The sequence below is a fragment of the Lasioglossum baleicum genome, chromosome 16, assembly GCF_051020765.1.
Source record: "Lasioglossum baleicum chromosome 16, iyLasBale1, whole genome shotgun sequence".
Lineage (NCBI taxonomy): Eukaryota > Metazoa > Arthropoda > Insecta > Hymenoptera > Halictidae > Lasioglossum > Lasioglossum baleicum.
The window spans coordinates 7,088,165-7,100,015 of NC_134944.1; the positions used below are offsets into that span (position 1 = coordinate 7,088,165).

The 11,851-nt window shown below is 47.1% G+C and overlaps 3 protein-coding genes across 3 annotated transcripts; 2 read left to right on the forward strand and 1 right to left on the reverse strand.

Annotated features, from left to right (window-relative positions):
• The first annotated feature begins 135 nt into the window (after positions 1 to 135).
• Gabpi (zinc finger DHHC-type palmitoyltransferase GABPI) lies at positions 136 to 1,981 on the forward strand. The gene is made up of 3 exons (XM_076441540.1): positions 136 to 665; positions 737 to 913; positions 1,369 to 1,981. The coding sequence occupies exons 1-3, from the start codon at positions 136 to 138 to the stop codon at positions 1,559 to 1,561; spliced, it is 900 nt and encodes a 299-aa protein (XP_076297655.1). The 3' UTR covers positions 1,562 to 1,981.
• Positions 1,982 to 2,084: 103 nt separating this feature from the next.
• Positions 2,085 to 5,768, reverse strand: LOC143217344 (uncharacterized). Its single transcript, XM_076441524.1, has 6 exons — positions 5,139 to 5,768; positions 4,593 to 5,063; positions 4,328 to 4,526; positions 3,201 to 4,018; positions 2,832 to 3,030; positions 2,085 to 2,741 (listed from the first exon to the last, which is right to left on the reverse strand). Exons 2-6 carry the CDS (start codon positions 4,796 to 4,798, stop codon positions 2,097 to 2,099), a joined length of 2,067 nt encoding a protein of 688 aa, XP_076297639.1. The 5' UTR covers positions 4,799 to 5,063; positions 5,139 to 5,768; the 3' UTR covers positions 2,085 to 2,096.
• Positions 5,769 to 5,774: 6 nt separating this feature from the next.
• LOC143217342 (PR domain zinc finger protein 10) lies at positions 5,775 to 11,811 on the forward strand. Its single transcript, XM_076441521.1, has 11 exons — positions 5,775 to 5,939; positions 6,024 to 6,426; positions 6,490 to 6,819; positions 6,889 to 7,215; positions 7,298 to 7,507; positions 7,567 to 8,067; positions 8,775 to 9,039; positions 9,127 to 9,268; positions 9,355 to 9,543; positions 9,749 to 9,940; positions 10,024 to 11,811. Exons 1-11 carry the CDS (start codon positions 5,775 to 5,777, stop codon positions 10,297 to 10,299), a joined length of 3,000 nt encoding a protein of 999 aa, XP_076297636.1. The 3' UTR covers positions 10,300 to 11,811.
• Positions 11,812 to 11,851: the final 40 nt, after the last annotated feature.

Here is an 11,851-nt window from a genome sequence, read left to right on the forward strand (position 1 = left end):
TACTGGTGGCCTCGCGTGTTTCCGTAGACGCCGTTTCTAACCTCGGCGACCTTGATGCGTCCGCGACTCTCTATGGGAGTGTAAATATCTCCATGACAGTATAAATAGAGTCGCTCGGCAGAGAATCCGTAAGAGATGACCGTGTGGGAGAGACTGCGGAACCCCTGCGGCTGGAGGTCCGGTGCCAAGCAAATTTCCGTCGATGCCATAATACCGATCTTCGTGGTCCCGACATTGGCGGTGATAGCCGCGCAGACGGTCCTTTGGACTGTCATCATCTTCGTGACAACCCCTTTGCTAGTCTACTATCTGCACCACAATTTCCTGAGGTTTCTGCTGCGCACGAAATTTTTTCTAATGTGGACTATCACCAGCGTGGTCATGCTAATGCTCATCTTCGAGATCGTCGTGGTGCCGTTGCTAGAGATCCTACCCGAGGAGAATTTAGTATTTATTATTTGCGTGGTGGGAGGCATAGTTTGCGGCTACAAGAGCAAACTGAACGCAGACACTGCCACTCAGGATAGCGCGTTGACCCAGGGTCTGGAGCTGGGAGAAGGCAGCGGAGAGCTCTGCGTCACGTGTAGGAGACGAGCACCTCCCAAAGCTCATCACTGTAGAATGTGTCAGACTTGCATTCTGAATAGGGAATATCATTGTAAATGGTATATTCTTGCTTTGTACAGAGAACGATCTTTAACTTGTGTAATGATGCCGAATGTATTTTCTACCGTAGGTTGGACTGTTGCATAGGCTCGAGCAACTTAAGATGGTATCTGGGTTGCCTGTTCTTCTCGGCAGTGGCTTTTGTCTACGGCTCCAATTTAACCATGACCAGCGTTTGCCACCCGTTCATACTTATCGGTACTGTCCTTTTGCCAGATGACTGCAGCGACGTGTATCACCAGTTGGAGTAAGCGTTTCTTTTTACTGTTACACAGGGAGATAAACGCTGTGCCAGCAATACAAATCGAATTTTTAATAGAAGGACGATTCGATGCGAGAAAAAATGATTAGTTTGTTTGATCATCGCAGCGTTTGTCCCCCTTAATTGAGGGCACGCAATCTGCTGAAATTAATTATAATACGGGTTGCGAGATTATACTCGTGGGGGGAGCACAATACTTGTCGTTATTGAGATTCTCAAAATTAAACTGGAAAGATACCGAAGATCTACAATACACAAACTTCAATAATCGCAAGATAGTGATAATTGTCGAGACTCGCGCGTAAACCCGTCGTAAATATTGTAATATCTCTTATTTGCTTTCGGACAATATAAAAGTTGAATAGATAACGTGTCTCGCAACTGTGTTTGCTTCAAGTACCCGATCAATATACATTGTAATAGCATACATATTGTTCCAGCATTGCCCTCTGCTTCATCTCGGCGCTGTACAGTCTGCTGGTTGGCACTGTGGTACTTTTCTATTTAATATACCACGTCTGGTTAATATGCCTTGGCACAACATCGAACGAACGACGTCTCCTCGAAGCTGGGAGCCAATATGATCACAGGATGTTGAAAATCGTGTCCCGATTGTTCTGCTGCAAGACTTAGATGTTAAATGTAGACTAGATTATTCAATTTACTTTGTACTGTCGGTGGATGATGCTTTGCTTTGCGTTGCGCGGAGGACGTTCAAAGTAATGCCAATGAACTGAACGAGGCCAAAACGACATCGGGCACACGGGGGCGGTACGTGAATCATAATGTACACTTCAATATTAGTTCAAGCACAATTCTCTCTATCGACATCCTTTAACGCTCATTCTCGATCTTTCGTTAGATCACTTGTGAAACGATTCGAAGCCGTCGCTCTAAGCTCCGTAACGGCACGTTACAATGCAAAACGGCTGGTCTCGGTTGGCGTGTATCGATTAACTTTTATTTCACTATTATGCACATTATTTATATATTCATTGTAACTGTGATAAAGCGGCCATTGTATGATCATCGCAATAAATTGTATCAATCAATTGTGTATGGTACATCTAAGCGGAAAACTACAAGGAAAGAGAAAGAGTGTCGCACGCGTGACGGAGTGTTTACCGTTTTCTTACACTACAGAAGATAACGTTCGCATATTCTAGCGTCAGTCCTCTAACGCTACGTTCCTCAGTCTGGGATCAAAGTCAGGTATCACCGTTTGTACCAGCTGCCTCAACTCTTCCTTTCTTTTCTCGGTTTCCGCGATATCCGCGGCGATCGCGAGGTACTTCCTCCACGTGTGGAAGTACCTCGCTTTCAACCTTTGCTCGCAATGACCGTCAGCTAACTCCTCGTTGCGTTTCCGTTCTGCTTTCAGTTCCAAAGTCACTGTCCGCCACGATCCGAAGTACCTGTCCAACAGCTTCATGTCGCAGAAGTCCGTGGCGACTTGGTGTTTCGAGTTGACCTCCTTCGCCATCCGCTTCCACTCCCCGAAAGCACTCATGACCAAGCTCCTCTGGTAAAAGGACTCCGCGATCGCGATCCTCGTTTCACGCTCGGTCTCCGTCACCGTTCTCCAGACCACGAACGTCCTGCCGATCAGGCTGCGTCTGTACCAATCGTCCGCCTTTCTCGCGTTGCTCTTCTTCTGCTCGACGAGACTCGTCAGCGGGTCGATCAAGTATCGCCGCAGCAGGTATCTGCGATGAAACTGATCCGCGATATTGTTCAATCGCTTCTGTCTCTCGATCTCTCGGAGCCTGTTCTGCTCCTGCTCCCGGCGCAGCCTTCTCGCCTCGGCCGCAGCCTGCGAAAAAATTGATAACATCCATCGAGGTGAAATTAACGCTCTCTCGCGACACTCTCGGTATCTGACCCCTCTCTCGCGCTATCTGACCTCTTGTTGCAATCGCTTCCTCGTCTGCTCCTCCTCCGCTCGAGCCGCCTCCTCTTGCCTCTTCTGCTCCTCGAGCCTTATCCTGCGGGACTCATCCACCAGCCTCATCCTCTCCCGCCTGGCCTCTGCTCGAGCTTCCATCCTCGACAGAAACTTAGGCGGGTCCGGTGCTTTGTGGGGCACCGTCATACTTTCGTCTCTTGCAACAGAGAACAACACCACCGATTCCCTATCAGTAGACTGCGGATCTTTGTGCATTTATACCATCATTGAGTAGATGAAACTCCAAATTGTAGGGAAATTAAAAACAGATATCAATATATTATTTATCATCTATTATATACTTGTCTTCAAATGTTGTAGCCTTACCTGTAGCCAGCCTGTTGCATCAGATGGATCAGCGTCCTCCTCGTCATCTTTCCGCAAAGAGTCAACGTCTCCTTAGCCATGTCGACCGTCTCTCTTCCGGCCTTGTAGATCTCTTTCTGCGCCTCCTTCAGCCTCAGCTCCTCGATGATTCTGTTCTTCTCTGCCAGTTTGGCTCTCTGATCCTCTATAATCCGTTTCTGAGCGATCAATCGGCTCTGGGCCGGCGACTCGACCACCACAGCCCTCGAAACGCTCTTCCTCCTCGAGACCGTGCCGGTGATCTCTCTCGCGACCACACCGTCCTCTCTGCTCCTCGACTTCCGACTCTTCATCAATTCCCTCTGACGCTCCGTGATCGCATGTATAAACAGCTCGATCTTCCGCTCGTCCGAGACTCCCGCCTCCTCCTCAGGCTTCTCTGACGTCTTCGAGGTTGTCGCGTGCATTCTCCACGCGTCAAAGTACTTCCTCATCAACCTCGAAGTCACTCGACCTTGGATCTTCGTTCTGATCTCTCGCAGCCGGCGTTCCTCCTCCGCGTTCACCCTCAGAACGTCGAAACACTTCTTCAGAACCCCGAAACGACGGTGAAGCTCGATCTCCGAGCTAGGCTTGTCCGTGATCATCACCTTGATGTTCCCCACGAGCGACAACTCGCGCTCCGTCGTCTCCGGACCGTAGTTCCTCTGCACCCTCGACGAACAGCCATCCACTTCCGTCGTCGCGTCGCTGTCTTTCCGTGCCGAGTCCATTGTTCCAAGGCTGCAACTCCTTTCCGTACTCTCCTCGGAAACGATCCGCTTAAGGGTCGTAGTAGACTGCGGATTTTATTCATTTATAACAAGAATGGGTAGGTTTAATTTAAAACAGTGAAAACCTTAGAAGATTTTTAAAATACTATTATATTAGTTGTGTTTTGATTATTGAAATTATAAAGATGCTTCCATCAGAAATGATGGACACTACTGTGCAAAAGAAAGAAGCACCCGGCCATATTTAATAGAAAAGTAATAACTAACTTTAGAAATAATTTTAATAGTACTACTTTAAATTTTAAAATAGTTTTTCTCGACTTTTCGGGCCAAATACCCCACCGTGCGGTGTTGAACGACGAATCTAGGACCCACCTTGCGCCTGGATCTTTTGCAAGCCCCCCAGAACTCTTCGTCGTCGGAGGGCGCGAAGCTGCCCTTCTTGCAGGTGTAAGGGCCCGAGAACTTCGGCCGGGACCTGAGTACCTCCGTCTCGAATCTCCTCAGCTCCCTTTCCAGGAACCGTTGCTGCTTCTTCATAAACGACTGCGTCTCCTCTTCCTGCGCCAATAATCTGGATTTTGAAGATCTCTTTTAACCCGTTGTTTTATCCATTAGGAAACGTATCGTCGCGTCGTACCTCTTCGCCTCCGCGAAAACCGAGGATTTCGTGGGCGAGACGGATAAATCCTCGCGAAGGATCCGATGTCTCGCATCCATGATCAAGTTTGGATCGAGAAACGTCCTCTCCTGGTCCCGTGCCATTCGGAGTTTCTCCAACGGCTCGAAAACGTCTACCTTCATCATCCGGTTCATCAGATCGGTCACTTGGCTCGCGCGAGCCATGGCCGATTTATTTATCAATAAATAAAGCGGCGTTCAGCGAGAAATATAGCTATACGTATCTGTATCGAAACGATGCGCGGGTCTTCTGTTGACGCGTTGTTGTTTCGTTGTTAAGGAAAGTTATGAAAGATACCCCCTGTACACGCAGCTCTACCTCCCCAACCCCATTCATAAATCAGGGGGAGGGGGCGGAGGGGACACCATCGTTCGTTGCGTGTGAAAGCCCTTCGAAATCGACCGCACAATGCACCCTTTTTCGTTTCAGCTAGAACAAGAACCAACAATTTTTTTAATGTTCATTTCAAAACTTGGAAAACTAGCGATTTTTTGAAATGTGTACCATTTTTATAAAAAAACGGTATATCGAAATTTCTGTACACACTCCTCCAGCTTTCGGAATGTAGATTTAAAAAATTTTTGGCTTTTCGTTCCATGTCGAAAAAATGTTTTTTCGCACATCAAAGTGTGCAGATTCTCGAAGTTAGACTTGCTTTTCGCTTCACCGCCCAAAAATGACATTTTAAAAATTTTAAATATGCGTGATTCCGTTAGTCTGTTTATACTGCGCGTCTCGTTCGGCGATTCAAAGTTTTCCCGCCAATGCAGCGGTGCTCATGCAGCATAATGAGACTGATAACGTCGATTGTTGACGAGCCAGTGTGCCTGCAGCAGGTGCATTATAGGACAGGAGAAAAAGTGCGTCGACTTCGAAAACTTATGCATTGAGGATGGTAAGTTGTTCTCTTTCTAGGACAACCATGAAACCGTTGCCCAGTTATTGTCGTGATTATCGGTAACATTATCGTGGCTTATCAGCTGTCCGAAAGTCGTTCGAATGCGATCATTGTGGTTAAAAGAGCTCCCGATCGCGTTGCCTCCATTCGTTCCGCGATCGCGGGACTGGTTGTGTTTTCAAAAGTACGATTTCAGCAGGTAACGGACGTTACGATATACCTGGCGCAACACGTAAACTAAAATGGATCCAAGGGGCCCTCCTGAGGGGGCCCCTGTTAGTTCCTTTGAAATTTCAAGCATTGACAAAGTATCCGACAGCTCGGTAAATTGGCCAGCGGATCATTCCCTCCACTCGTCTGTGTGCGACCAATCCAAAAAGATGAGCAACAAGCTACTATTTTTGACCGTAAGTAAACATGTTATTACTCTACGTAAGCTCATACTCGAGAAAACATCGATAACAATTGTTCACTCTTATTTTCTGGGTCAGGTGGAGTACGTGGAAGATCAGTCCAGAGAATACCCTCGACTATTTCCAACTTACGAACAGGTCTCCTTTTCCCCTAGAGCTACCTCCCCGCTCTCTGATTTCGAGCATCGTGTCAGTCCTCTTGACCCTAATATGAGTTCGGCAGCTAGGTATTCGCCTACCCCTGTACAGCTTCCGCCATCTCCTTTTCATAATTCTGTTGTTGTTCTGCAAGGTCCGTCTTCCCCTTTAATATCCCCACCTGAGTCCAATGAGAGAACCAACGTCAACTATGTCTCTCAGCTGACTCATCCGATCGACGCACAGAATGTACAACAAACAGACAACACTCCTGACTTTGTCGCCAACGAGAACGAGGAGCAGTTGGTCTCCAGCGTTGGCAGCGAGTTGATTTTAATGCAAGGTAAATCTCCCGTGGTCTCCCATCGTCTTCGATAATCTGTAACATTTTAAAATCCGTTCGCAGAGACTAATTCTGGATTAGAATCACCAGCAGCCCCGCTGATGTTAACGGGAATGCCTAGCACGGATTTTACGTTGAGCAGAGACTTCCTCGTGATGCAGGACGACCAAATGAACGTTATCAACTCGTTCAAACCACAAAATCTCGACGTGGACGATTCTACCTTGTCTTCTGCCACGGAGAATTCGAACAAGGAGAATAAGATGGACACTTTGGTGGAGCCGAAAGATCAGGAGATGAACGAAGTTTTGCTGAACACGGACGAGAAGAAAGAAAACGAGAAGCAGAGCGTCAGACGCTCCAAGCGTCGCATAAACGATAAGAAAAATGCCTGTACGTAGTCAACGGTCTTCGAAGTTCGTTCACGCGATATGCTAAATATGTTTTATTCGTTTTTGTTAGGCTGCGACGAAAGCGACGATGTTTGCACCGGAGACAATTGTCCATCGCACAATGTGTGCACGATAGCAGATCAACCTGTACCGTCTCGTGCTATAGCAACACTGCCAGGATCGTACCTCTCCATAAATAAACTGTCCAGCTCCGAAATCATATCGGGAGGTTCGGACTACGGAGTATTCGCGAAACGTTACATACAAAAACGTACCCAATTCGGTCCGATAGAAGGCATCTTGTATCCCTACGACGGTACTCCGTTCAAAAATGAATTGCCGTTGCTGTACGAAACCGAGAACGAGGAGCTGCTTAAAGTAGACGTTTCAAACGAAAGTGTGTATTCGATATTTGACGACGTAAAGCTGAATGCCTTGAAACGAGAACCGAGAGAAAATATTCGATCGACGTGTTACAGATGCTTCGAATTGGATGCGTTTCGTCAGGCCTGCATTAACGTACAAAGAGCAGAATTTAATCATTTGTCAGCAACGCGACGGCATAGTATTCCTGACGACGAGGCATATTCTACCGAAAGAAGAGCTGAAGGCTGGCCCTAGCACCGATTACGCGATTCGCAGGAATTTGACGTCGTTGAAACCCGTGCAGGAGGCTAAGGACGACAAAGGTAAACTAATCACGTATTCTATTCGTGAAAGAAACGTTTTAACAATTTCCAATTTGCAGAATCCAAGAGTCAGTTGTCCTGGCCGCGGCTAGAGGACAAACATTCTCGCCGGGTGAAAGTATTCCACGGGCGAAATCTAAAGGAGAAGGAGAATTCGAGGCAAAATAATTCGAAAGAGTGGAAATGTTCGGTTTGCGGGCTAATTTTTCGAAAGCCGTTGTTGCTTAATTTACACAGTCTTTCCCACGGCACGGATAAGGTGAAAACGAAAATTCAGAGCGTCGCTTGTCCGCAGTGCGGGCTTCGATTCCCGAAACAGAAGGAGTTGGTCAGCCACGTCTCACAACACGGACGGTTGTCGTTGACGAAGACGAAGAGACTGGCCCCGTTGTCCACGTACAAATGTTCGATGTGCTACAAACGTTTCGCAACGAAAGTACGGTTGCAACAGCACTGTTTGGTGCATGGCGCCGAAGACCAAAAACCACTGCCATGCAACATTTGCTTCAAACGATTCATGAACAATTCGGCACTGTCTTGCCACTTGAAAACGCACCGAGGTAAATCGCGTTCCCGTCGACGACAAACAAGACACAGTTCTGTAGACTCGTTTCCAGGATTGCAAGGGTGCGGGATGCGCCTTCTCATTTCTCGATAATGCAAAGATGGGGTTTTTCAATAGTCGAAAGCGCTAGATAAAAGATCAATCTGGGCCGCAGTCGCCCTCAGAAGTCCTATTTTTACGTTTACAATTTTCTACCACTCTATTTCTACTCTTACCACTGTCAATTTCGCTTTTACACACACTTTGCTCATACCCAACGCTTAAGTCCTCTATTTTTACGTTTACGAGGCGTAATTTGAATTATTCGACAGCCCGTAGCTGTCGCAGCTTTATGCTGCCGAATAATGTAAATTACGCCTCGTGAATGTAAAAATAGGACTTTTGAGGGTGACTGCGGCCTAGATTGATCATTTATTTAGCGTTTTTCACTACTGAGAAGGCGCATCTCGCACCCTTGCAATCCTGAAAGCGAGTCTACCCCCTTAAGGCTTTCCGGCGTAAGCCGTGCCCTGGAGGAATTACTTTCGTGTGTCTTCGACCTCCTGACGAAGCGTGTTCTATGAAACGTTGTGAAAATAAATTCTCCGGGACACGGCTTACACCTGCAACCCTTAAATCTCAAATTTAAAGCCTCAAATCTCTGAACAAACAAGATTTCCGAAAGGTATCTAAAGATCTGTATGTCTATTTCCGTTTGTTCAGAGAACAAGCAAGTTTTCGAGTGCCCCATGTGCCGGCAGCTGTTCAGCCAGAGCATTACGTTGAAAGATCACATCGAGACTCATAAAAAGGAGGACGGCACCTTTTGCTGTCCTTACTGCCAACGAATATTTCTGAAATATTCCGTAATCCGTAAGCACATTCGAGCGCATCATTGCGAGAGGAAGCACAAGTGTCAGGTCTGCGCGAAACGCTTCGCCACTGTCGACAAACTGCAGATGCATCTTTTGAAGCATTCCGATCACAGGTACACCGCGAGATCTTTACGCTTTACGCGCTGCTTGTAGAAACGCGTTACGCTCGAGTATTGCAAAAGGCTTCTTCGACTGCGCAGGGAGTTTCACTGCGCCAATTGCGGCAAGCAATTCAAGCGGAAAGACAAGCTGAAAGAGCACATGACCAAACTGCACAATTCGCAAACGGCCACCGAGGAACAAATGACGCAGGTTACGCAGACAAAGAAATTCGTTCCGAAGGTATGCATCTTTTATTACTCGTTGTACCATGCTATTCCATACGTGATACGGCGTTCGTTGATTATTATTCTATGTTGTACGAGCAGGTGAATCCTAACGACTACAATCGCTTCATTTACAAATGTCATCAATGCCTGGTGGGCTTCAAACGAAGAGGAATGCTCGTGAACCACTTGGCGAAACGTCATCCCGACGTTGCACCGGAGTCTGTGCCAGAATTGAACTTGCCGATTTTGCGGCAAACAAGGGACTATTACTGTCAATATTGTGACAAGGTCCGATACGTTTGGTCCAGTATGGTCAGATCAGGTCGCCTCTATCTACCTTACTTCTTTGACAACCCGTGTTTAGTCTTCGTCGTGCACGTGTCGAATGTCTATTCCCCTGAATTTCCCCTATCTGGCCATACTGGTTTGATCGGTGACGCGAGTCGACTTACTAACTATTTAACCGGCGCTGTTCTATCCTAATAATTTGTAGGTCTACAAAAGCAGCAGCAAACGTAAAGCGCATATCATGAAGAACCATCCCGGAGCTGCTTTGCCACCGAGCAATAGACAAAAGGAGTCCGATTACTCGGATCTACCGAATCCAACGTTTAGTCAAACGGTCGGTAGTATCACCACCACGCCGCAGAGCTGTCAATGGTGCCACAAACAATACGCTAGCAAGGTGTGTATCGACACAACACTTCGCTACAACAATTTCCTCGAGAGAGAATGAGAGAGGAAACGATTATTGGTTGTGTACCGTAGGCGAAGTTGTTGCAACATCAACGGAAGAAGCACTCAAACCTGATGGAACCAGCGGATCAAGTGCCACGGTCCCGGAATCGGCAGCCACAGAACCAGAACCAACCGCCGGTGCTTATCGAGGATCATTTCGTGCTGTCCGATTACATCCAAGCGTGCGACACGAGCTCCGAGTTCTTCAAGCCGAAAATAATCAAACTGTCCGACGACGTTGATCTGATAAGCAACGGGTTGGAACTGGTCGGGCAACAGTTTGTTCGTATGCGCGACATACGTTGAAACGAGCCGTGGCAGCCTCGACACGGGGTCTTGTCAATTTACTGAGATATGAATCTCATGAGATTTGTGCACGGTTTGAGGAGGAACACTGTGCTATTTTGCTGTGGTTGCCGAACTAACGGGGCCACCCGGATCGGCGATCGGTGCGCTGCTGGGACCCAATTTCGGCTACGCAGCTTTGTCGGGCGCCGGTGCGAAACACTCGGCGCCCATTTGTTGGTTGTACGTTGTACGGCGACGGTTGCACGACAACACAAAGTCGTTCGGCGGCCTCCGAGAGGCGCCGGCCACCGATATTGGACAACCTTGTTGGAAACGGAGTAATACACGTTATTTTCTGGACAAAAAAAAATACTTGTGAGCCCGCCCGCCCAGGGCAACAGGAACGAACAAACACAAAACGATTTAACGCCTAAAGCCATAACACACACGCGCATACACATACGCACACAACAGAAAGAAGAACAGACAACGCAAACAACGGAGATTTAAGACTAAACACAACCGGGGAAACATGTAGTTGTTCGAGGTCCTTTGCTCAAGCTATTACGAGTACAGAGCGCAAAAAGAAACCTAAGGTAGAACAAAAGAAAAAAAAAGCTCCCTTGTACTGTCGGCACATCTCTGTCCTCTCTATCTCTCTATCTCTGTCTCTGACATTAACTCCTAGTAGTTTACTTTGAGAAATTTTAACGAGGAAAATGCTTCAATTCGATGTGATTCAATTATGGATGTTAGACTGATCAAACCGTTAATTAAAAACGAAACGTGTCCGGTTTAAAGTGAAATTTAAACTTGGCTCGACATTTCGAGAAGAAGACACGGAACGGTGTGGTGTCCGCTGAATCTTAGATCGGCGCGACGCGGCACCTTTTTTTATAGACCCGAATTGTAGGTATATCTGCGTGTCGCGTTTGGCTTTCATGATAAAACAATTTGTCTGTAGATTACACGAGAATGTTCTAGTTCCATAATGGAAATCGTTCGCGTTTTACCTCTCTCGTAATTCACACACCATCCGCAAACACACTCGAAACAAAAGAACACTCACGTTCCGTCGCGCGATCGCTCGTAAACTCTGTCTGGTACTTTCCGGTAACTTTGATTCTCGATCGCAAAACGGGTTCATTTTTCCAGCGAGATTGATCGCCGCGCGATTCGCATCCATCACACGCTCATCGAATTGAAAATTTAAAAAAATAAAATGCGATTGAGACGAATCGAAGGTATTCCATAGTTACTTAGACGAGAAATGCTTTTGTCTTTGCGAGCCGTTTCACGACGCATGGGTAGAACGGATGCGGACACGTTCGAGGAACGTGTTCCGGACGTCGTCGATCGAATCGACAGATCGGCAGGAACAATTTCGAAATTCTCTGTTCGACATGCGACAGACGAGCGCGCGCCATTTGCGCCGAAGCGAAGACAAAAGAGTGCATGTTCGTTAATGTTGTTGAGTACATGGAGAACTGTATTGTAAACATGACTTAAATAAAGTTACTCGATGACTGACGCACGCACGATTCATTACAGATTAAAACTACAAGAATAA

Coding starts and splice junctions, on each gene's coding strand:
- Gabpi (XM_076441540.1), top strand. CDS start 136: ATGACCGTGTGGGAGAGACTGCGGAACCCCTGCGGCTGGAGGTCCGGT. Junction 666..736: donor AGGGAATATCATTGTAAATG/GTATATTCTTGC, acceptor TTTCTACCGTAG/GTTGGACTGTTGCATAGGCT. Junction 914..1,368: donor GACGTGTATCACCAGTTGGA/GTAAGCGTTTCT, acceptor ATATTGTTCCAG/CATTGCCCTCTGCTTCATCT.
- LOC143217344 (XM_076441524.1), bottom strand. CDS start 4,798: ATGGCTCGCGCGAGCCAAGTGACCGATCTGATGAACCGGATGATGAAG. Junction 4,527..4,592: donor GTTTTCGCGGAGGCGAAGAG/GTACGACGCGAC, acceptor TTCAAAATCCAG/ATTATTGGCGCAGGAAGAGG. Junction 3,031..3,200: donor ATGCAACAGGCTGGCTACAG/GTAAGGCTACAA, acceptor CTCTGTTGCAAG/AGACGAAAGTATGACGGTGC.
- LOC143217342 (XM_076441521.1), top strand. CDS start 5,775: ATGGATCCAAGGGGCCCTCCTGAGGGGGCCCCTGTTAGTTCCTTTGAA. Junction 5,940..6,023: donor ACAAGCTACTATTTTTGACC/GTAAGTAAACAT, acceptor TTTCTGGGTCAG/GTGGAGTACGTGGAAGATCA. Junction 6,427..6,489: donor CGAGTTGATTTTAATGCAAG/GTAAATCTCCCG, acceptor ATCCGTTCGCAG/AGACTAATTCTGGATTAGAA.